The 22,301-nt window shown below is 55.8% G+C and overlaps 2 protein-coding genes across 4 annotated transcripts in view; one reads left to right on the top strand and one right to left on the bottom strand.

The window, feature by feature from the left end:
- Nucleotides 1-1,031: 1,031 nt before the first annotated feature.
- On the top strand, nt 1,032-9,478 carry LOC102378373 (uncharacterized protein C3orf18-like). Of its 3 annotated transcripts, XM_014520606.2 has the most exons (6): nt 1,032-1,062; nt 1,167-1,232; nt 1,844-2,066; nt 3,852-3,877; nt 5,496-5,601; nt 8,331-9,478. In XM_014520606.2, the coding sequence occupies exons 3-6, from the start codon at nt 1,956-1,958 to the stop codon at nt 8,394-8,396; spliced, it is 309 nt and encodes a 102-aa protein (XP_014376092.1). In that variant the 5' UTR covers nt 1,032-1,062; nt 1,167-1,232; nt 1,844-1,955; the 3' UTR covers nt 8,397-9,478. The 3 variants fall into 3 exon arrangements, with proteins under 3 accessions (XP_014376092.1, XP_025061668.1, XP_025061669.1); XM_025205883.1 differs by lacking the exon at nt 1,032-1,062 and having other exon boundaries at nt 1,167-1,228; XM_025205884.1 differs by lacking the exon at nt 1,032-1,062 and having other exon boundaries at nt 1,175-1,197.
- A 2,946-nt stretch (nt 9,479-12,424) lies between these two features.
- The window catches only part of HMGA1 (high mobility group AT-hook 1), a 14,153-nt gene continuing 4,276 nt past the window's right edge, over nt 12,425-22,301 (bottom strand). Inside the window, 3 exon segments of the mRNA XM_025205843.1 lie at nt 12,425-15,838; nt 19,522-19,572; nt 22,227-22,301. The exon segment at nt 22,227-22,301 is cut by the window's right edge and continues 30 nt beyond it. Coding sequence (XP_025061628.1) covers nt 15,782-15,838; nt 19,522-19,572; nt 22,227-22,301 — 183 coding nt within the window. The 3' untranslated portion in view covers nt 12,425-15,781.

Here is a 22,301-nt window from a genome sequence, read left to right as displayed (position 1 = left end):
TGGGTCTGGGGGTGCACGGGTGTGGGAATGTATGGATCCGGGGGTGCATAGGTCCGGGGGTGCAGGCGCCATCCGCGGTGCACGGGGGTTTCTTGCCGGCCCACGCACGGCCGCGCGGGGTGGGGTTGCCCCGGGCAGCGAAGGGCTGACCCACCTCTGCCCCCGGCCCGATCCTGCCCCGGGAGCTCAGGGCCGGGGGTCCCGCGGAGGCTCCTTGGTTGCTTCGTGGGCACGAGCCGTCCCCGGGGTCTGGGAGGGGGCGCCCGGCGCCCGTCCGCGGACGGGGAGACGCTTGTCCGGAGCGGCCGCCCCGGGCTGGCGAGATGCTGTGTTGGGCGGGGAGGCGAAGGCGGTCCAGCCCAGCTGGGGTGCAGAGCAGTGTGGGGGGGACCTTGCTGGAGGAGCTCCCCATGGGTGGGGAGTGATCCTGCTCCCCTTTCCCTAACCGGGGCCCTGAGGCTTGGCAGGAGACCCTGCCCTGGTCAGGCAGCGCCTGGTGGTTTGCTGGTCTTTGGAGCATCTCCCTGGGGCAAATAAAGGGTGCCCTACAGCCAGCCGTGGGTGCTTCCCGTATGCCAGCTCCCTCTGCTCTCACGCCAGGATCCGGCCTTTCCTCTTGATTGCAGTGCATGGCGCTGCCCACCCCAGGGCTGCTGGTTGCAGGCACCGGGGGGGGGGGGTGGATTGTGCCCTGGGCAAAGCAGCAGCTGAGATCTCCGTGCCCTAGCACAGGAGGGAGGTGTGAGACGGTGCTGTGCTCGTTTCCCAAACCCTGTCCTGCAAATGGTGCCTGTGGGATGCTCCTGAGGTGGGCCCCTCAGCAGATGTTTGTAGCTCTTGCACGCTGTGTCGTGGGAGGCAGGTGCTCGTTTCTTTGAGTCTAGAGTTACGGTGTTAGAGTAATACCTAGAGACCCTGCCTGAGATCAGGGTCCCCATGTGCCCGGAGCTGTACATACACTAACCAGGGAACAGCCCCTGCCCTGAAGTGCTTACAGTTTAACTAGACTAAGGGTGGTTATCCCTACTTTACAGGTGGAGAAAGGAGGCATCTGGAGAATAGGTGACTTGCCTGAGGTCACACGGGAAGCCAGTGGCAGAGCAAGGGATTAAACCCACGTCTCCTGAGGGTGCCTTCACCTCAAGTCTGTTTTCCCTCTCTCACAGGTGCAACGGCAGCTAACCGGACTACAGTGAGGTGCATCTTTCAGTCCCTGCCCTGGCTGCAGGCAGGTATTACCCTGCGCCTGATATCCTCTGTGCCGTCCTCCGGCCTTGTGTGATAGTCTTCCACACCCATTGCCACGCTCGCTCCAGAGGGGAGGGGTGTTGGGTGATTTAAAGGGGTGTCTTGGTCCTCGTTTCACAGGTGGGGAAACCAAGGCACAAGGAGATGACTCCTCCAGGAGCTCTGACTTTAACAATCAGCTCCCTTGCCTCTTTCTCCTCTGGTTAAAAACGGGAGTAAAGATCCTGGCCACCCAGTGCTTTGCGATCCATGGGTAAGAGGCTCTCTGGTAGCAAACAGCGCAAGGCAGGTGCCTCACGGATCACGGGCAAGGGAAAACTCCTCTGTTGAAGCATCAGCGTCTGCTTAAAGCCTTTCCCTTCCTGAGGGGAGTACCCTGGCGCATCTAAACACTGATGCCTATTGTCGGCACAGTTGTCTGCAGCACTAGATCCTAGAGGCCCGAGCGAGTTCCTTTGGTCCACGTGTCCCACCCCTTCCTTGACTGACTCGTGATCCAGCCTTGGGGGTTATGTTCCTTCCCTCTTCCCCTCCTCCCCCAGCCTTGGGCTGGAGGTTGGCAGCTGAGTAGAGAGTCACTGTCTTTAATCTCCAGCCCTAAGAGCGTTGAAGATAAGAGGTTGGTCTGTTTCTTGTGCGTGTGTGTGGCTGGGAAAGGCACCCAGGAGATCCTCTCCCTGATGAAGAGACCAGCCTTGTCCTAGGCAATGAGTAACACCACCACACCCACCTCCGCCGGACCCTCCAACGACTCCCTGGTGGGCTACGTCCTCGTGCCGTTCTTCTTCATCACCATCCTCGGCATCATCTTGGCCGTGGTAAGAGACTTGCCCCGGCTCAGCAAGAGCTCGTGCTGTCCCCATGGCGTTTGCAGGCAACGTGTAGGGTTGGTTGTCCCCGGGGCGGAGGGGTGTCTGCATAATCCTTTTGCACCTCTATTTGCTGGTTCAAACCCAGGCAGTTGGCCCTGCCTCAGTAGCTGTAGTTCACAAAGCAGAAGTCACCTGTTAGCAACCCTAGCAGTGAGACCTGGAGCTGAACGGGCTCTGGGCAGCCTCTGTTCCCCCTTCGCCTCTGGCATGGGAGGCTGTATAAGAATCCTGTCTCTGCCCAGTGGGTTGAGCACGTCAGCTCCTGCCCGGGGCGGCTGCGTCTTCTCTTGCTTTGGCACCCAAAGAGTGGGAGGGAGGGCGTGACTTGTTAGGCTGGTCTGTCTGTCGGCAGCATTTCTCCACCTGTGGGTCGCAAGAATATATGAAAGGGCCACAAACAAACTTAAAAAATGGATCACCAAACTTTAAACATGGATTCTCCCTTAAAGGAAAAAAAATGTGGGAAACTGTGGCTTTTCTTTCGCAGGCTGGCAGAGCTCCAGCCTGCGAGGGGCTGCTTGAGGCTCCCCCTGCCCCACACACCCACCCTGTGCCCCACACTGTGGGGCTGGGGACAGGAGGGCAGCGGGTCGGGAGTGAGGGGCACTGGGTGCTGGTACAAATGGGTCCTGGTACAAAAAAGGTTGAGAACCACTGGCCTAGGGCGCTCTGCTATCAGCGGTGGCTTCTTGTCTTGATTTGATCCCGGTTTTAAGCCTGCCAGTGAAATGTTGAAAAGTTGAGTGTGGAGCTGACTGCATCTGGCTGGGAGTCTTTGCCAGGAAGCAGCTGTCTGTTGGAAAACACCAGTGCGTTCGAGCCGCAACTCGGTGAAGGGATGTGCCAGCTTGGACCCAGCTTTGGGTGGGAGAAGCTGCCTGGCTCTGGGCTGGGTCTTCTGGTCAAAGCCAGGGAGATGTCTCTGTCCTGGGTTTGAACCTGCATCTCTCGGGTCTCAGCGGGGTGCTCAGACCATGAGACTCGGCTGCTTGCGGTTGGTGGGAGAAGGAAGGGAGGGCATCAGGTTCACTTCTTTGGCCCGATGTGGAGAGCTTGAAGACTCCTAGAGTAGGGTTTCCCTGTAAACCATAAGCCTGGGCTGGAGCAAGAAGGGGTGATGGGCTTGGCTGTCTCTTGATGGGGAATGGCTTCTGGCATGACCACAAGATGGGACCTGGTGCAGGCGCTCTGGGGAGGCTCCCTCACCTGTTCTGGGGGGAAGTCTGACTCCGCGGCTGCACTGGTCTTTTCTGGCCTGTGCTAGCGAGACTTGGAGCCCTTAGCCTCTGCTAGCTAGAAGGGCAGCGAGCTACTCACCCCACCTCCCGCTGTAAGGCGGGACAGTCTGCCCAGTGCTTGCTGTCCAAATTACAAAGCACTGTCCTGGACTGGGTCATGGAGATGGAGTTGCCTCACCCCAAGAGCGCAGTTCTTTCCCATAGGTAGCACCTGGCACCAGCATTTCCAAATTGTTCAGGGTTCAAGGCACTGAGCTCTTGCGAGGTCCCAGGCCAGGGCTTGTTGAGTGTTCAGGCCATCTGGGGTGGAAGCTTGCCTTGCCCTGCCCTGCCTTGACCATGACGTAGGTGCCCTCCTCAAGAAGAGGGCTCCTCTCAGGGGTGGGCTGGCCAGCCAGTTCCTTTTGCCAGCACTAGACTCTCTTTAGAGGGTGATCGACCCAACCCCATGCGCTGTGTCCTCCTGACTGAGTTCTCTCTCCCCTCGTTGCAGATGATGTATGTTCAGAAGAAGAGAAGGTAAGAGGCAGATTCTGGGGCTGCCGGCATATAGGGAGGGGTGTGGCCGGTCATGCTGTCCCTGGAGAACAGGGTTCGGGTGTCATGTGGGATCCTCAGCTCTGACCCTGCAGGCGGAGATTATAGCTCAGATCCAGCGCTGCAAACAGGGAAGCCTTTGTGTGTCTGGGGAGAGGCCCTGAGCTGCAGTCAGTTCTCTTGTCCTGGGGAAGGGTGTTACCAGGGGACTGAGGATGTGCACTCTGACCTTGCTCATCTGGAGAGAGACCTTCAAATCTGGTCCCAGGTACAAGTGACATGAGTTTGTGGGGGCTCAGCCTGTGGACTCGCTCTCATCCACATCCAAGCCCACTCCTGCAACGCAGGCTGATGGGAGCGCTGCTTGGACAGCCCAGGACCACTGACATGGAAGCTCCAGCTCTGTCCTAGGCTCGGTTTCAACCTCTCTTCACAGCAGGCAATGCAGGAGGGAAGAGAGGTTGAAACCAAGCTTAGGACAGAGCTGGAGCTTCCATGTCGGTGGTCCTGGGCTGTCCAAGCAGCGCTCCCATCAGCCTGCGTTGCAGGAGTGGGCTTGGATGTGGATGAGAGCGAGTCCACAGGCTGAGCCCCCACAAACTCATGTCACTTGTACCTGGGACCAGATTTGAAGGTCTCTCTCCAGATGAGCAAGGTCAGAGTGCATGTCCTCTGTGCCCCCAGCCCCAGCCGTGTTCCCCTCTGGCCGGGAGCATGTCTTCAACTCCTGATGTTTGGGTCAAAGCGAAGGTTGGGTCTGTGCTCTCCACCTGCTCCCCTCTGCCCTGGTGCCCCCTGGACCTCCTCTTCCAGCAGCTACCAAATGCTATTGCTGGGTTTACTTCGTTAGTCACTTCTGTGTTCAGAGCTCTCTGAAACCAGCCTCCCTGCCCAGCTGTGGGGGTGGGAGGGTCATACCATGGGAGTTCCTGTCCTGTCTTTCCCTTCCTCCTTCCCCACCTGCTTGGCACTTGCTTCTCATGGTCAGCTTTTTCCACCATGTGAAGAATCGGACGTGGGTGTCAGCCTCCTGCCAGCCCCCTTCCCTGTGGTCCAGTGCCACCACCTGGGTTAACAAGCACTGGCTGCCTGACTCTGCTATGTGGATCTCGAATGCCACCACATCTGTGCTGATTGCTTTCTGGACAACAGCAGCCTCTGGTAGCATTCGTTACAGGTTCAAACCTTGCAGCCCTTTGATCAGTCAAGCTACATTGATTTCACTATTCATAATGTATAGTGGGGTCAGGGCCCCATCCTGCTGGGTGCACACAGCCTTGCCCCAGGCAGCAGGGACCCTAGGTATAAAGTGAGACAAGTGGGATGTAGAGAAGTGTGGGGTCCCAGCACACTGTATAAAGTGTGTGGTCCCCTAAAGACTGTAGCGTTTGGCCTGTGGGATCTACATGTTGGTGTCTAGGGGATTTAGGCTGATTTATAATAGGTGTGTTTCTCTTCCCATGATGGCTCTGGAGCTCTCAGCCCCTGTGAGTCTTCCTGCCTCTCTGCTGTCCCTGTGGTGGCTTTGAGTGTTGCTTGGGCAGCCCATAGCCCCACCACGGACAGCCTCACCACCGCCCTGGCTCTCTCTCTGTCTCAGGTTTGACAGGCTCCGCCACCACTTGTTGCCAATGTACAGCTATGACCCCGCAGAGGAGCTGCACGAGGCCGAGCAGGAGCTGCTGGGGGAGGCGGAGGACACCAAGGTGAGCTGCGAGCAGTTGTGGTCCGTGGGGTGGGGTCATTGTGTCTGTGTGTGACCCTGCCTGGGGCAGTACGAGTTGGCCTGATGCTACCTGGAACCACTCGTCCTCTTCTCTTAGTCAGATGATGTGCTTGAGGGCTGGCAGATATACAGAGAAGGCTCTGGCGAGACACGTAGCACATGGCATCCAGGCTGCAAAGTGTAAACTGTCTCTTTTTGGAAGAATCTCTGACCCGTTGTGTCCACCTGCCTGGGATCAGACCATGCACTCTGCCCTTTGCAGAGACAGGGACTGTGGAGTCAGAGCATGAGGCTGGGAGTGAAGCCAGAGGGCTGGTAACAAACCTGTCTTGCAAACCTGGGATCAACGGTGCTGCTTTGTCAGGGCTGTAGAGCTGCTACTTCCTGGCTATAAACTACTTGCAAGTTGTAAAGGGCCGTTGCAAACGCTATATTTGAAAGCGTTGTCATGGTCTTGGAAGAACGAGGCCTCTGTCTGCAGACTTTGTGCTCCCCCTACCTACTCCCAGGTAACACAGGAGATCCCTATCGCAGGAACCCTAGCAGCAAAGTGAATAGTCCTTTCTCTCTGACAACGCTTTGTGTGTAGACAGTGTTCCCCTCTCCAGTCCATTAGGCCCCAGCCTGGCAAACATGCCACGCCACGGTGCCCCGGGAGTATTCAGGTGTATAAAGATACTCCTGTGAGTTTGTTTCAAGACCAGCTCTCCCTTGCTAAAAAGAGCCTGGATTCTCAAGAAGGCAGCAGACCTGCTTTGTGGTTGACTTTTTTCAAAGACTCTTTGAAAAGGGGTTTATTTAAGGAAGCTCCATCATAATCGATTGCAATCAGCCTGCGTTTGAAAAAGTCCCTGTGACCAAGTCCCCTTAGATCTTACAGCGGTTGTTCAACAGGAGCTGCTGAATGGAAGTGGCCTGAACTTTTTTTAAAAATTTGATTTCACAAAAACAGAAGAGAACCTACTTCCTCAGCTTCTTCCCCTTTTTGCTGTGGTCAGAGATCGGGCCTATATATTACACTTGACCATGATCGGTAAGGAGCTGTACAAGATCCTGTTTCCCCATGTGGATCTTCGTGTGATGTGAAATACTTCTGCTTCTTCCTGGGCAGACTGGAGGGGAGACAGCAGAGATCCGTGACAGAGGCCTTGGGTGACAGACCTGGGTTCAGGAGACCTCTGTCACTGACTTCCTGTGTGAAGTTGAGCAAGTCACTTCCCCTCTGTTTCCTTCCATCGGTGTTTCACTCAAGTTGGAAAACAGTTCAGGCCCTTCTCCTTCTCCTTCGCAAGCCCAGGCTGCAAACGTAGCAGGGGGATTTTTGCACCAATGGGTGTTTTTACAGAACCAAAGTGTGGGAACGAGTCCTGTTCAAATGCTGCAGCTGCGCACAGATGAGAAGAGGCCAAGCCTCTGCCATTCGTTTACTGTAGACAAATGAACATTGGTGGTTTGGAAATTAGGTCAGCAACTCAGGCTGGGTGGTGGCTGCGGTCTGCTGGGCATGCTGGCACCAAAAGGATCCCTACAGTGTTGGTGAGGGCTGCATTAGGGCAGCTCTCCTATCAGGAGTCTGGGGCACTAGAGAAATTTGTGTTGGAAGCGCCCAATGCTTGCCCGTGCCTGTTCTGTCTGCATAGCAGGACATTGCAGTGCACTGAAATAGCCAGCTCTGTACAATGGGAGCTGGGAAGGGAATCGGCAGAGACTTAATTGGCTGTTGTGCATAGCACATGTGGGAAACCTGCTTTACAAGAAGTGGTGAGTACCTGTCTCCAAGTGTGCCAGGGTATCTCCGCCTTGTACCCTTTCCCTGCTGCAGGGAGCTGATCCAAAAACCCAAATGCAAATCTTCATGTCATGGGGACTGGCTGTTACTGCTGGAAAGCTCACACCTTTCTTAGCTTGGTCGCTGGTTTGAATCCCAACCTGGCCAGCAACAGCCAGGCATTTAACTCTCTGGTGCCCGTGGGTATGCTGGAGTAGTCTTGGTTCAGTAATAAAAGGGACAAGCGTGAATGCAGCCCAGACTTCCATCTTCAGAGGTGCTTGATACCGATAGACTCAGTGGGGAGGCTGAGATGCGGCTGGTACTTGGAGACTGAACCTCTGGGGCAGAGGCCTGTTGACAGTGGAGACACTTCCTGCAGCTCTGGGTGTTGGACCTGTTCAGGGCACCAGCAGAAGCCTTTGGGCTGCAGATTTTAAGAGAAGAGGAATCAAATTCATTGAGCAAGCCTGACATGGGCAGTAGGATGGGGCCTGTGAACCTGGGGGTGAATGTACTTGAGGTATGTTGCTCAAGACCATTTGATTTTGCAGGCTGCTGCACTCCTAGTATCCTAAGAACAGCCTCTAACTCCATTGCTTTTTGGGGGGTGGATTGGGATGCAGGACTAGCAAAAGCCTCCTGGGCCATTGAATCCAGCCCCCTGCGTTCATGGGCATCCTTAGTGAAAGGAATCCCTCATTTGACCACAAAAGCCCCCACTCACCAACGAGGCATTGCCACACTGTAAGTAAAGGCCTAGTGTTGTTGTCCGGGTTGGGTTTAACTCAGTAGCTGCCCCGTGCGCTGGCTGCAGTCATGCTGCATTGTGTGGAAGGGGAAGGGAGACCTCCCACTGCCTCAAGGCCGGGAATGCTGCCGGGGGAGAGGCCAGGTGGCCAGCTGCTCTGGAGGTGAGCTGGTCTGTGCTGTTGTTGCAGGTGATGCCAGGCTGGGGCGGCGGATACCAGCCCCAGCGGACGCTGCTCATGGACATGAAGGCGTAGCACAGCTCGGAGACCAGCGCTCAGGACAAGGACCAGCCGCCTGCATCCTCCTCGTGTGCAAACACCACGCACTCCTGGCCGGGGGGAGGGAGCCTTCCAGCCCCTGCCACTTTTGCACTTTATTTCTGTTCCCATCTCCACTGTTCCCTCGCCCCTGGGTCTTGCCCCTCATCTGTTACAAAGCAGGATGGGCTTTTGTCTCTTGGCTCCGGCTCTGGAGCCTTCTCTGCCAGCGCCGCTGCCCAGAAGCCTTCCTGCCACAGAAGCACTGAGAGCCCAGGCTGCACCCTGGGCTCACACTGGTGATTGGGAATGGCTATGTCCCCCAATACCCTCCCCCCTCACAGCCTTCTGCCATGGACAGGAGGCTTGAGCTTCCCCCTGTAAGTAATGCAGCAAGCTAAGTGGCTTGGCACCCCTGTAATAGCCCCTCCAGCCCCACCCACTGCAGCCCTCCCTGCATTTATTCAAGCTTCCCCCTCTATGAGCAGCTTCAAACCAATGCAGCTCTGCTACTGCAGTGCATCAGCCCAGAGACCCACAGTCTGCCATGCTGCCTACAGCGCTATGCACGTCACCGGCAGATTACCTTGCTCTGTTGTGTGTGTGTGTGGGGGTGGGGGTGGGGGAGGAAGCTCAGTTCCCTGTGTGGACATGTGCCTATCGCCACGTGCATGGGCTTGTCCCACCAGAGACTCTTAAGACCTAGTCCACCTGAATCCCATGCCACCGTCTTGAAAAGCCATGATGACTTGTTACTGCGATAGGGCAGCTAGGTCGGAGGGTTTGAAGCAGTGTCCAGGGCAGGGTGGGATTGATTTGCTGTCCAGAGTTTAACAGAGCAGTGAAGAACAAAACCCCCATGTTTCCCTGTGACCAGCCAAGAGGCCTTATGTATTTGCCAAGGAGGAGAGTTCTTCCTAGCACAAAAGCTCCTGGAGAGTCTGACAACCAAACTGTGCTAGTTGTAGTTCAGCAAGGTGCATCTTCCTATGGTGATTTTGTGGTTTTTTGTTTTTTCTTTTGAGTAGCTCATCTCTCTATATTTTGTAAATAAAAGGCACTGTGAACGTGAGGCTCCAGCCAGAGTTCAGTTACTTTTCTTCCTGTGAGCTGCAGTTCCTGCCTAAGAGCCGGTGGCTTGTTGGGCTACCCCTGTGTCAGCTGTGGGACTGGGCCCAGGACATCCTTCCTGAAAAGGTACCATATTGTCTGAGCAGAGCAGATACGCCACTGCTGTCCTCTGACGTCAGATGTGCTGCGGTGGCTATGCTCTGTGTCGTAGCATGGGGCCGGGAGGGTGGGAAGACCTGATTTAATCTTACAGAGGATCCCTTATATCTCTTATCCTTTCCTCCCAGTCTTCTGCTCCCCTGCTGTGTCATAGACTCGACCTGCCTTCATTTGGGAGGCAATATTCACAGCTCTCGCTCGGGCAGGGTGCAATGTGAGAGTTGGCCAGGCAAGAGAGTTGGGTTGATACTAAGGGATTTTGCCTGTGGATCATGCGTCGCTGTTACCCAAGGGACAGATTTTCGGTGCAGAGGAGTTGTCAGTCCCTAGTTAGAAAATGAAACCCTGGGGCTGAAGGCTGTTTTTGTTCACTTCCCTCAGGCTGCAGTCAGCAAGGGGATGTGTGTGTATGCAGGCTGCATCTCGCCCTGTACCTCCAATTACAGTGATCAAGTCGCAGCCAGCAGTGGGCTGAATGCCCACGGACCGTTTGGGAATGTGAAGCTGAAACACCCCATCAGCAACCTAGAAAATGCCAATGGGATGTTGCATTGCTCAAAGGAAGCCCCTAAATCACCTTAACTCTGACCCTTTTGATGCAGATCCCCTACCTTTGCCTGCTGGACGTGGGTGCCATGGAGGGTTGGCCTTGCAGCTTACTTCCTGGATAGCTGCTGTGCTGTTGCTACATTTGCCTCTGCTCTTCTTGCATGAGATGGCTTGTGTCTGGAGATGTTGGCTCAGTGTCTAAAATCACTTGCATAACTGGGTGCCATGTGGAATTGTAGGGCTCAGTTGTGTTGCAGTGCTCAGGACTGGGCTGCATTGGGCCCTTGAGAGGAGAACGATACAAGGTTCGACAAGGACAAGTGCAAAGTCCTGCACTCGGGACAGAAGAATCCCATGCACCGGCGCAGGCTGGGGGTGACTGGCTGGGCAGCAGCTCTGCAGAAAAGGACCTGGGGGTTGCAGTAGACAATAAGCTGAATATGAGCCAGCGGTGTGCCCTTGTTGTGAGGAAGGCTAACAGCATCCTGAGCTGCATTGGTAGGTGTGTTGTCAGCAGATCAAGGGAAGTGATTATTTTCCTCTATTCTGCACTGGTGAGGCCACATCTGGAGTACTGTGTCCAGTTTTGGACCCTCACTACAGAAAGGATGTAGACAAATTGGAGAGTCCAGTGGAGGGCAACAAAAATGATTCGGGGGCTGGGGGACATGACTTACGAGGAGAGGCTGAGAGAACTGGGCTTATTTAGTGTAGAGAAGAGAAGACTGACGGGGGATTTAATAGCAGTCTTTAACTACCTGAAGGGAGATGTTCCAGAGAGGATGGAGCTGGACTGTTCTCCGCACTGGCAGATGACAGAACAAGGAGCAATGGGTTCAAGTTTCAGCAAGTGAAGTTTAAGTTGGATATTAGGAAAAACTTTCTTGCTAGGAGGGTAGTGAACTGCTGGGATGGGTTACTGGAAGAGGTCGTGGAATCTCCATCCTTGGAGGTTTTTAAAATCCAGCTTGGCAAATACCTGGTTGCAATGATGTAGTTGGGGCTGGTCCTGCTGTGAGCAGGGGGTTGGACTAGATGTGACCTCCTGAGGTCCCTTCCAACCCTCATTTTCTATGGTTCTGTACCATAGCAGAAGCAATGTGTCCACAAGGGAATTTGTCACGTTGCACGTGTTCTGAGCAATGGTAAAGAACTGTGTCTCACAGCCGTGTGTGGGGATGGACTACTCAGGTGGATACAGCAGTAAAAGGCAGGTCTTGGCGGGTGCCTCCTGGTGTCTTGGGAGGTGCTGTGATGGAACGGGCTTGACGGAGGGGCACAGCATAGGCTACCGAGCACAGTCTGGCTCACTTGAGAAGGGCAGCCCTAACTGCTCTCACGAGAGGTGGGATAAGCTGGCTGTGCTGGGAGAACGCTTCCCTCCCAGACACGAGGGTGGCGTCTCAGCGTATAGGCACCGACTCTGTGGATGCTCCGGGGCTCGAGCACCCATTGAAAAAAAATTAGCGGCTCACCACCCATGAGCTACAGGTGCCCCAGAGAGTCTGGAGAGAGTCATTCCTCCAGAGACCTGGGATCATGTGCCAGGAGGAGCCTGCTCTCATTGGCCTGGGGCCAGCTGGGAAATTTAAGAACAAGCTAGAAGGCTGACCAGCATTCAGCTTCCTACGGAGAGGGGAGAACACAGCAGCAGGGAGCTGTGCAACCTGTGTAGAGATGTAGGACCAAGATGGCCAAATGAAGGAGCCTGAGGAACCAGGACGAGACCCAGCAAGGACCAAGCTGACCCAGGAAAGAGAAAGCTAAGTGAAGCAGGTGGCTGGGCTCCTAAGGGCTGGGTAGTTGGGCCACAGGCTGGGCAGAAAAGAGATCCATACCCCAAGACCCACCAGCAAAAAAAAAGAGTCGGTGCTTGTTTCAGTGCTCCATGACTTGGGCGTTACTGGCATCCCCCAGTCAGTGAGCTCATCCTGGCCAGCCTAGAGCTGGACAGGTCCTGCAGGCTTCAGTCAGGACTTGGTCACAGCAACTGCTTGCTGCTAGACCTCTTGTGCTAACCTGCAACTTCCTAGCCCGGCAGAGAGGGGAGACAGGAGCACAGGTCTCCATGGAGGATGTCGTGGGAGGCTGTGTAAGTGGTGAATTCTTGCTAGAAGTGACCTGGAGTCCAGTGCTGTGGCACGTGCCTGTGTTCCCATCGGTAGTCTCTTGCGCTGTCTGGAAGAACCTGTTGAAAGGCGGGGGCCAGCCCATCACAGACGGGCACTTGCTTGACAGACAGAGAGAGGGAGGGAGTGGAGGAGGCTTGAAACATCCATAAAATGTTTTATTCAAGTAACTGCAAATAGGAAACCAAAAGGTCTTTAACAATGGACCATGAAACACAACTTTCTACCAACTGTCGGCCACCGCCCGTGCTCCCGCCGTGCCCCTGCCCCACCTGGCAGGTGACCTCAACACTCAGTAAAAACTTTCCAACCCAGTGAACTGCAGACCCGCCTTTGCTGCCTTGCTCGTGGCCTTCCCCATGGAAATGACCCCCAGCTCCATTGCAGTTGGTCGTATCTAAAGGGTCTGAGCGGTGTGGTAAAGACATGGCCCCGGCTCAGAAGCCCTCAGAAACCTCCTCCAGGCATGCTTCCCCCGCGAGGCCTGGAGGGCACGATGCCTGGGGAATGAGGTGTCTGGCATGGATTCAGGAGGGAAGAGCAGCTCGTCTTCCACCCCATTCAGCTGAAAGCAGCCGTGTTGTCTGCAGCACCTTCCCTCCAGCCCCCGAACCTCCTTCCTCAGGCTTGAGAGCATCACCTGGGGCAAACCCAAGCCCCACTATATCAAAAGGAAGGATTGATGCAGCAACACCAAGGCCATGCCCTGAGTTCGGCTGGGCTGTTCTGTTTAAGAAATGCCCACAAGTGGAACTTGGAGGTGGCTGAGCAGCCTGGGACAGCTTTGGGGTAAGAGGCATCAAGAGGAGATGGTGAGCTGATCCCAAGGGGCTGGTGGGAGGTGAAGGGGGGGTTTCTCCACTTGATGCCACAAGCCCCCTGGCCTGCAGCTTTCCCATTTCCTCCCAGTTTCCAGTGAGAAGCGCATGGGTGGTGCTGGGAAGTTGCCAGTCTGACCTGGGCACAAGGAGACCCTGGTATCTCTTCCACAGCATCCACCCTCCCTCCCACCAACATTCAGCTATGGGGAGGGATGCCTTCACCACACCACTTTGCAAGGCTCTATCCCTTTTAATAGTATAACCTAATAATTAAAAAAAAAAAAAAATCCCAGTCAAACCAACCTCTGCACTATAGGGTAAATGAATCACTTCTGGAGCAGGGGGAAAAGGGGGGGAAAAAAAATAAAGTACCAGGCAGACCATGTTGGAATAATAAACTGTGCAACCAGTAGAGCAGCAGTAACAGCAGCAGCATATCTGTGGTTAAGAGAATGGAACTTAAATTATCCAGAGGTAGTTATGAATGAAGGAAAAAAAAGAGAGAGAACCTAGAAGATAAAGACCCTCCTTTGAACTGGGGTTTGGAAATGCGGCGGGGACGCCAACTAGCCTCTTCCTGCTGCAGAGCTCCCTACAGCTGATAGGACAGAGGGAAGAAATGGGCAGCACTGCTTGGCAGAGTTCCCTTTTTGGTGGTGGAGACTTGCTCCATGCTCAGAGCAGCTCCGGCAGGCAAAGCTAAAGGGCAAAATGACCATGTGTGGCCTTGGGTGGGCAGGGGGTGGGAGCCTGAAGTGACAAGGCAGCTACCAGTGCAACAGGGCATGGGGAGGGGTGTGTGGGGTCTCTAGTCTTATCCAGCTGTCTGCAGGGCACAGGCTTGTTTTCTTTTAAGTCTGGAGGGGAGATGCAAAGAGCAGGAGTGCTGCTCTCAGGGGACAGCACTGAACTTCAAGCAGAAAAGGATGTGGTTTTTGAGCACTGAGGCTTAAATATTCCCTCAGGGCAGTTCCCACCCAGCCCCAGCCCAGGCTGTCCCCCACTTCCAGGCTTGGGAGTGCAAATTGGTCTTGCCTGGTGAGGACCTGACTGCCAGCTGGGGCCTGTGCCCATTGCTGCCTGCTCCAGCCTCCAGCAGCCTGGGGTGCACCAGAGGGTTATTTCTGCTGGGTGTGGGGAGACCGCTCCCTCTCCGCCACCAGGCTCTCTGGACATTTTTTAAGACCCCCTTGAAGAATTTGGGGTAATATTCTTACCCACCACTTCTATCAGCATTTCTCAAAGCGCTTTGCAAGGGCCAGGATCGCTCTGCCCTATTCTACCAGAGGGAAAAGGGAGGTGCAGGGGAGACGGGACATGCCCAGGGTAAGCCAGCAGGCTGGTGTCAGAGCTGGGCAGAGCACCTGTCTCCCAAGTCCCAGCCTACAGCCTCATGCTGTCATGTTCCTGCCAGGGGAAGATCGCACAGCAGTAACCATCTCTCCTAACAGGGAACGCGACTCCGCTGAACTGAGAGCCACGCAGCCACTGCTCGGGGGCTCTCCCGCAGCTGGCACTAAAGGCTGCCTGGGGCCCAATGGGGATGATCCCTTCTACCCCCTTGCCAGGGGCCAGCAGAGTGCATGGCTGTGGGGAGCTCGGGCAGCGTGGGAACTGGCAGAGGGAAGAGGGGGTGGGTGGACCCGTGAAGGACCCCCACTAGGCTCAAAGAGGAGGAATGGCAAGTTCAAAGTCTCCATGTCTAAACCTTTCTGCTTCAGGGTCAGCTGCAGGGGGCAGGGCCAGCGCACAGCAGACCTGCTGGGGGCACCTAGCACCGCTGGCAGAAGCAGCGGGCTGCTGTCATCTGGTCAAAGCCCCCTGCGGAGCTCCCTGTGGGGGACAGCCTGCCTTAGTGGGGGGTGCTCAGCCACGCAGTGTCCAGCGGATTGTGACAGACTTGAACACAGGCCACTGCTGCCAAGAGAGCTGCAGAGGGTAAGTTTACCTCCCTGCCACCCGCCAAACTAGCCTGCAAACAAGCCTTGCGGCTGGCAGTGAAAGGAGAGGACAAGGCAGGCTGTATTCAGGGTCCTCTGACCTTAGCTTGTATCCACAGCAGACCTTTAACTGCTGGACTTTCCTCCTGGATGGACTTCTCCGCTCCCCTCTGCCATCAGCAAAGCATAGGCAGTAAATCTGCCTCTGCTTTGCTGGGGTGGAGATGGGGGGCTGGCACAAACCTACCCCCATCCCCACTACTTGCTTAAAAAAATAATTCAAACATGAATTTTAAAATGCAGACAACCGAGAGCCCTGCCACCCCATTTCCCTACTGGAGGCCTATTGCAAACCTGCCGTCTAGAGAGCAGCTGTTCTACAGGGGCCCTCCCTCGAGGAATTTCACTAGGAACAAAAGAAACTACAGAAACCAGTAGGCTAAATGTTAACCCTGTCCAATAAGAGAGAACTGGGAGAGAACGTCCTCCCCCTTTGTTACCACCGTCGACGCGTGAGCAGCTGACGGCCTGTCGGTTTGATCTCCAGTGCTGCTGTTGGTTTTGTTTTTTGTGTTTTTTTTTGAATGTGAGAAAGTAGCAGAGGAGGGGGGGGAAAAAAAGTTACAGAGGATCTTTTTTCCCCCCCTTCCTCAGTCCTGGAACATGACGAGAAATTGGTAAGTTGAGTAATGAGGTAGTGCCAGTTCAAGTGTTCACTGCTCCTCGTCGGACGACTCCTGCGAAATGTTCACCTCCTCTTCATCCTTCTGCTGCAAAACAAGGGAGGGCAAAGCCGTTAGGAAGTGCTGGTCTGCTTTGGGGTCTTTGGGTCAGAGCTACATGGTGCCCAGGAACGCTGCATTTTGTATTGCTGCCATAGTAATGAGGCCGCTTAGAAGAGAGGCAGGCTCGGCATTGCAGGCTGCAGAAATAGCAAGATGTCACCTGCTTGGGCGCTGAGGTTTCAGTTACAAGGCCCAGGTAGATGCTGGGACTTAGCTGCAGTCCGCTGCGTGGAGCTGTAGAGCCAGCAGCCCGTGCTCTATTTTTTTGCATTTGCTTTCCTGGTCTCCCTTTTAAAGAGAGGGGAAACTGAGGCAGGATCCATTCCCATCTTTGGAAAGGGTTCTGAGCTCAATAGCTGGGCAACCCATAACGTAGCCGAGGGCAGGTAATAACAGGCAGGAATGGAATATAAGGAATCTGTGCCCTGGGCCCTGCTTTTGGCATCAGCTAATAAAGCCTCTGCCAGAAAAGCTCGTGGACTGGACTTTTCTGTGCCTTGAACATGGACCTCTGAACGGCTTCCCTGCCTCGAGACACGGGAGAGGAGGAGACCGCGAACTGCATTTTGGTAAGTGCATCTCTTGTGCGAGTGCAGTGCCTGATACCGTGGGGCCCCGGGCCTGGGAGGAGGGTGCTTTTTAGATGCTGCAGTAGGAGAAATACTTGAGGCCGGCAACTTCTGATGGACACAAGTAATCAGCTAACGAGTTTCCAGCTGCTGCCTGGGCAGATGTCATGCCTCTCAGCTGCCACCAGAGGGGACCCCGGCTGCAGCTGAAAGCTCAGGTTCAAACCAAGCTCTTCCACCCTCTGCACAACCCCCGCCTCTGTTGCTGGCTCAAGAGTGAAGGCCTTTGCCCACTGCCCACTCCCTGCCCTGGGAGGCAAGCAGGACTCAATGCAGCGAGGAGCTCTGGTCTGCTTGGTGCCAAGAGTAAGGGCATAACAGCCCTGCTTGGGAACCCCGGCATCCCTCCTCCTCCTCCTTAAAGGAACACACACTTGAAAGCAGGATGAGTCAGCCTCACACTCAGCCATGAGTCAGCAGCCTCCGCTTCCTCGTGCTTCATTCATAAAAAAACAAAACTATTTAAGCCGGGCTGGAATGCGGCTGCCAATTCCGTACAAAGTGTTCCAGTGACACAGACCTCCGTGCTTAGGAAGTGACTGATGCTCCCTCTTCACCCTTCCCCGCTCCCGGGGCGTGAGCTGCGGTTCGCCTGAGAGCCAGGATGACCCAAAATAGCAAAGGGCTTTGGCAGCCCCCTCACCGGGGAGTGAGGAAGCTGGCTGGAAAATCCAACCGCTGCATGAAGCCAGGGTTCTCCTCCCGGGCAACCTCTGCATGGACATGGTTTCCATTTAAACTCCGCTTCACTTGGGGAATCTCTGTAGGGAAGAGATTCCCAGGGTGTTTGTGCAAGAAGCTGCTAGGTTTCCATGCCCTAAGCCCCCTGTTTACAGAGATGCACTTGGTGCTGGAAGGCTGGCTAGGCAGGCTTTACCACCACAGCTCTGCCAGGGCACCTTGCCCTGTGTCTGCTGCAGCCCTACCCCCTCTCCAGCTGGGGCAATGCCTTGCAAGGCTGCTGGTATCAATGTCCCCCCCTGCATGGTGCTTGTTGCAAGGGTTACTGGGTCTGGATGTGCAGGCTCTGCAGGTGGTCTAATTCATTCATGATGGGTTCTTCTGGCTGTGAGGGTCTACGTGTCTTGGTCGGGATGTGAAGCCCCTCTGCCAGTCTTATCTTGGGCCTAATTTCTTGGAGCTGGTCCTAGCACTCGGTAAAGTGGCCCTGCTGCAAGGATAACAAACCTCTATGTGAGGCAGCTTTCAGCCTCCCCTTCCTGTCACCCAAGCTGGGATTCAAACCTGCAGCCGTGCAGAGGGGGATGCCAAGGGCTCTTGGGGCAGGTAGGCTGTTCTGTGTCGGCAGCAACAATGCAAAGGAGTGGGTAGTAAGTAACAGCATCTCTTGGCTTATTGTGAAGTCTGCAATCCAGCCTCCCTCTGCTTCTGTCTACACACAGGAGCCCCCACACACTGCCTGGGTCCCTGCAGCCAACGCGCAGCAAGTGAGTGGTGTGCGTTGGGCAGAAATGCTTCTGCCAGGGGCTGAGAGCTGTGGCCGTGATATGCTAAGCCCTGCTGGAGATGCCGGTGGTCTGCTTTACCTTGTGGCTCTGACTGATGACCAGATTAAATCGGGTTGCCCCAGGGATGCATTTTGGTGCTGTACAAACAAAAGGAAATGGGGGCTTGCGGTAAGATGGCACAGCCTGGACTCCTTGGGACACTCCTTGGGACAGGTAGAGAGAGCAGAAGGAAGGTGAAGACCAATTCCTGCTTGTAGGGTGCCCTGTTTTGCCTCTGCAAGAGGCACGTAGAGGCCGTTTTGCAGAGAGAGCAAAGTCAGCTGTGCGTGCCCTAGGGCTAAGGGCTCAAGGCTCCCCAGAGGGAGAAAGGGTGGGAGAGGCAGCTGTCAGGGTCCAGCTGGAAGGAAGCTCGTGCTGCCTGGGCACTGCACATGGGGATGTGCTGAAGCCAGAGCTACTGAGTAGCCGCAATGTGCAGAGGGGGTGGAGGAGGAAAGAACAGCGGCAGAACAGATGGGAGCAGAGGGGACAGCACCGCACACTCACTCGGCAGGCCAGCATTGGTAACACCAGAAACCCTGGGGCAAGCCTGTGCCAGTGAGCGAGAGAACAAGCCGCTTCCTGTTAGTCACTCCCGGGGAACAGGGCAAGAACACGGAGCTCGTTAGAGCCATTAAGCGTTACTACAGGCTGCGGAGAGGTGGAAAAGCCAAAGGCTTTTTTTTTTATTACCAGCTCCCTTACAGCGCAGCCCCCAGGAGCGTCTGGCACAGAGGCGACTGCATTCCCTCTGCTACATGAGAGCACGACTCCCAGGGCATCCAGCCTCCGGATGCACCTCCCACGATACGCTGCATCCTCCGGAAACAATTGTGCTGTGCTACATATTGCCTCCGAGGATGCCTTGTGTGGAAAGGGGCCACTGAATCGCCTTGGCCGTTCTCCATCGGGGCCCTGGCGGGGACATCTGACTGCCTCCCCTCTGCTGAGATCCCTCCTAGCGGAGACCACCTCGCTGAGATCCTTCCAAGCTCCGAGCACTGAGAAGCAGCTGCCTTTGCTCTGCCCTGTGATGGCCCCACTGCAGCTATCTGGCACCGAGTCCTGCAAACCCCTGCAGCAGAGTGCATAGCCACCCAGAACATCCTAGTTCCGCAGAGGTTCATGATGGCAGCAGAGAAACTGCAGACCGTCCTGTCCCAGAAACAGGAGTCTGTGCTACAAGAGAAGGCCCACCAGCAGCATAAGGACTATGCCATGCAGCAGTCACTATTCCACTCTCTTGGCATCAGTGCATGGATGGGCTAGCCAGCGTCCCCGACCTGCTACCCCACTAAACCAGTGCCAGCACTGGGTACGGGGTGGTGGAGCCAGCCCTGTGCAGAGGGCTGCAGCTCCTCTAGAGCAGATGCCTCGGCCACGTTTCAAGCGCCTGAGCTGGACTTTCCCCCATCACATCTGCCCCAGGGGCTGGTCCTGCATGCTCCGTGTTCCTGGGGGGGCCGGGGTGCAGACCTTGACCGTCAAAAGGAAAGGCTGGCAAAAATCAAAAAAGGCAATATCCACTCACCGTTTTTTTGGGCCGGCCTCGAGGTTTTCTCCCAGGTGCCACTGCGGCTTTCTGTGCAGACGGAGAACATTACAGTTAGGGGTAGCCAGGCTATTAATGCCCCCCAGCAAGGCATAGCTCCAAGGTGGCTGCCTGGGTCCTTGTTTATGAAGGTGGTTTCCCATCTACTGACTGCCAAACTCATCACAGTCCCGTCTGCTGGACCTGCAGTGACCCTGAGTGGGGCGGGGAGAGGGCTGTCTCCTTGTCTGCTCCCCCCGGCCTGTCCCCAGCACAGTGATTTTTTCCAGCATCAGATGGTTGGGCCCTGGCCCCGGCCCCATGACTCAAATCCGCAGGATATGAGTCACGTGTTTTCAAAACAGGTTTGAGACCCGCACGTACATGCTGCTTTCCCTGGGCCTTGTGTGTGTCTCAGCCTCCCTTCCAGCCCCCTTCCTTCCCCCCCAGTGTCTCAGCCCTGGGATGAGACATCCTCTCCGGCGTTTATATGTTCTGGCCTCAGTCTCCCTCAGAAGGACGGGGGCTGAAAGGAGCTTGTAATTAATGATGGGTGTGAGAAGCTTCGTCCCCGATTCGATTTGGCCCCATTCGGTGGCCGACCCTCTGAATCCGAATCGAATCGGAGGACCCTTGAATCTCTCCGAATTGATTCGGAGATAGACACAGCTTTAACTGGTTTTTCTACATGCTTCTCGGTAGCAGGGGATTGTGAATGCTGCGATGCTGGGGCGCATGGAGTGTCTCACAGGAGCGCAGGAGGGGTCCCCGGCACGCTCAGCAGCAGACCCAGAAGTGGACCAGAAGCACTTCCAGTCCACTTCAGGGTCTGCTGGGGCCCCCCGGCCCTGGTGACGGATGCCTGCTGGGTCTGGGGGGGCACCTGGGGTCCCCCCACGGCCAACTGCCGAGCTGGGGGGGGCCCCATGCGCTTCCCAGAAGTGCTTCCAGTTTGCTTCTGGGTTCAGGGCCGAGCATATGGGGGCCCTGCCATGCTCCGGTGGGACGCTCCATGCGCCCCAGCATTGCAGCGTTCACGAGCCGCGCTGGTGCCTTGAGGTATGTAGAAAAAACTTTTAAATCTGTGTCTATGGCCGAATCGCTGATTTGCCAAATCAGCATCAAATCTTCAGATTCAGCCGATTCGAATCGGGGATAGGGATCCGAATCAACTAATTGAATCACTGTCCCTGATTCGGGCCGAATCTGAATCAAATAGGGCGTGCTTTGTACACCCCTAGGAATCATGGCCCAGTACATCCACATGCACCGGGAGCAAGCTGGTGTCCCCAGGCAGGGTCCCTGCCAGAGGTGCCACCCTGTCAGCTACAATACTTGGCCCTTCTGTGCATCACAAAGGCTCTGTAGATAGATGCCTTCTCTGTCCTGGGCAAGGCTGTGAGGTGGGCTTGTATCCTTAGCCCTCTCCTACAGGAAGGGAAATTGAGGCACAGGGTGGGACTAGGACTTGCTCTAGGTCACATGCAGCCGCAGAAGTGGACTAGGACCCTGGAGTACCGACTCCCCACATCCAACCTGCCCATTGACTGGGGCATATCTCCCCCTGGCACTGCTTCCCTCTGAAGTCTAGAGGCTCCCTTGCTCCTGCCCCTCCCCACAACCCGCCACAGGCTGAGCCCAAGGCAGGGAGCGCGCAGCAGCTGCAGGACATGAGGCACGCCACAGGCAGATGCTGGGATAGGACATGATGCTCCCTTTTTGCATGTGTAATCTGAAGAGGGTAGAACAGATGGCCAAGGCTTGGGCTAACCTGATGTATCTGCTGAAGTCACCTCCACCACCCACCTGCATTAGGACAGCAGCTGGGCGTGTGCAGACCCCTCCCCACCACCCTGGCAAGGTAAAGGCCCTCCAACCTTTTGTCCCCAGAGCACAAGGCCACTGCCACCGTGTCCACGCCTGCAGCCCCCCCACACCAAGGCTTTCTTTGGGGCACGTCCTTAGTTTCCAGCAGGCTACAAAAAAAAAGTTGCGAGGGACGTAAGCCTGCTCCGCACCTGCTCAATCCTGGCCAGATACTTAGGGTAGGAGACAGCCCCAGACATCCTCTCCTCCCTGAGTGACCAGGCCCAGGGTGGAGCGGAGCCCAGCCTGTCCCGCCGAGTCCCAGCTGCCTGAACCGTGCACGCAACACCAAGTGCTCACTCACACACCGGGAAGCAAGTGTCACCAGCTGTCCACTTTGGATGCAAAAGGCTTCACAGAACAGCCCTGCTCCGTGCGCCTGGGGGGGCGGTGTATTCCTCCACCCACCACCTCTTTGTGCAGCTCCTGCTGCCACCTAGCCTCTTGCTTGGCAGGGGGGGCTGCGCGAGGGCTGTGGCAGGACTCCCAAAGGGGCAGCCAGCTCCGTGTGGATAACCATCGGGCCCCAGCCTCAAAATCTAGCTGCTCCTCTGTCTTGTCCAGAACATGCCTGGCTGCGGGGCTGGGCTAGACGCTTCCCCATGGAGCCTGAGGTGGGGGGATTCCCTTCCCCTCCGTCCTCCAGGGACAGACACAACGTGGAACCTGAACTGCGGCATCGCCAGCCTCCTCGGGAGGAAGGCATTTTGGTACCCAGACACCAGCAGGCCCCAGGTTGCCAAGGAGCAGCATCAATAAGCAACCATGGCAACTAGGAGGCAGCAAGTGGGGAAAGGTCATGTGATTCCCTCTCCCCTTCTTCCCCCACAGGTACCTACCCTGCTTTTGGCAGTGGCCTTGTTTTTGCTCCCCTTTGGTCTGCCACGTGGTCTCTTGGGGGTCGGGGCCTCGCT

This window comes from Alligator sinensis, unplaced genomic scaffold (assembly GCF_000455745.1).
Source record: "Alligator sinensis unplaced genomic scaffold, ASM45574v1 scaffold872_2, whole genome shotgun sequence".
NCBI lineage: Eukaryota > Metazoa > Chordata > Crocodylia > Alligatoridae > Alligator > Alligator sinensis.
The sequence above is the reverse complement of the archived record's forward strand: the minus strand, read 5'-3'. Positions and strand labels throughout refer to the sequence as shown.

Bases quoted from the DNA above. Each gene is read 5' to 3' on its own strand.
- LOC102378373 (XM_014520606.2), top strand. From the start codon at position 1,956: ATGAGTAACACCACCACACCCACCTCCGCCGGACCCTCCAACGACTCC. The intron at 2,067-3,851 runs GTAAGAGACTTG...CCCTCGTTGCAG, and splicing joins TCGGCATCATCTTGGCCGTG to ATGATGTATGTTCAGAAGAA. The intron at 3,878-5,495 runs GTAAGAGGCAGA...TCTCTGTCTCAG, and splicing joins TATGTTCAGAAGAAGAGAAG to GTTTGACAGGCTCCGCCACC.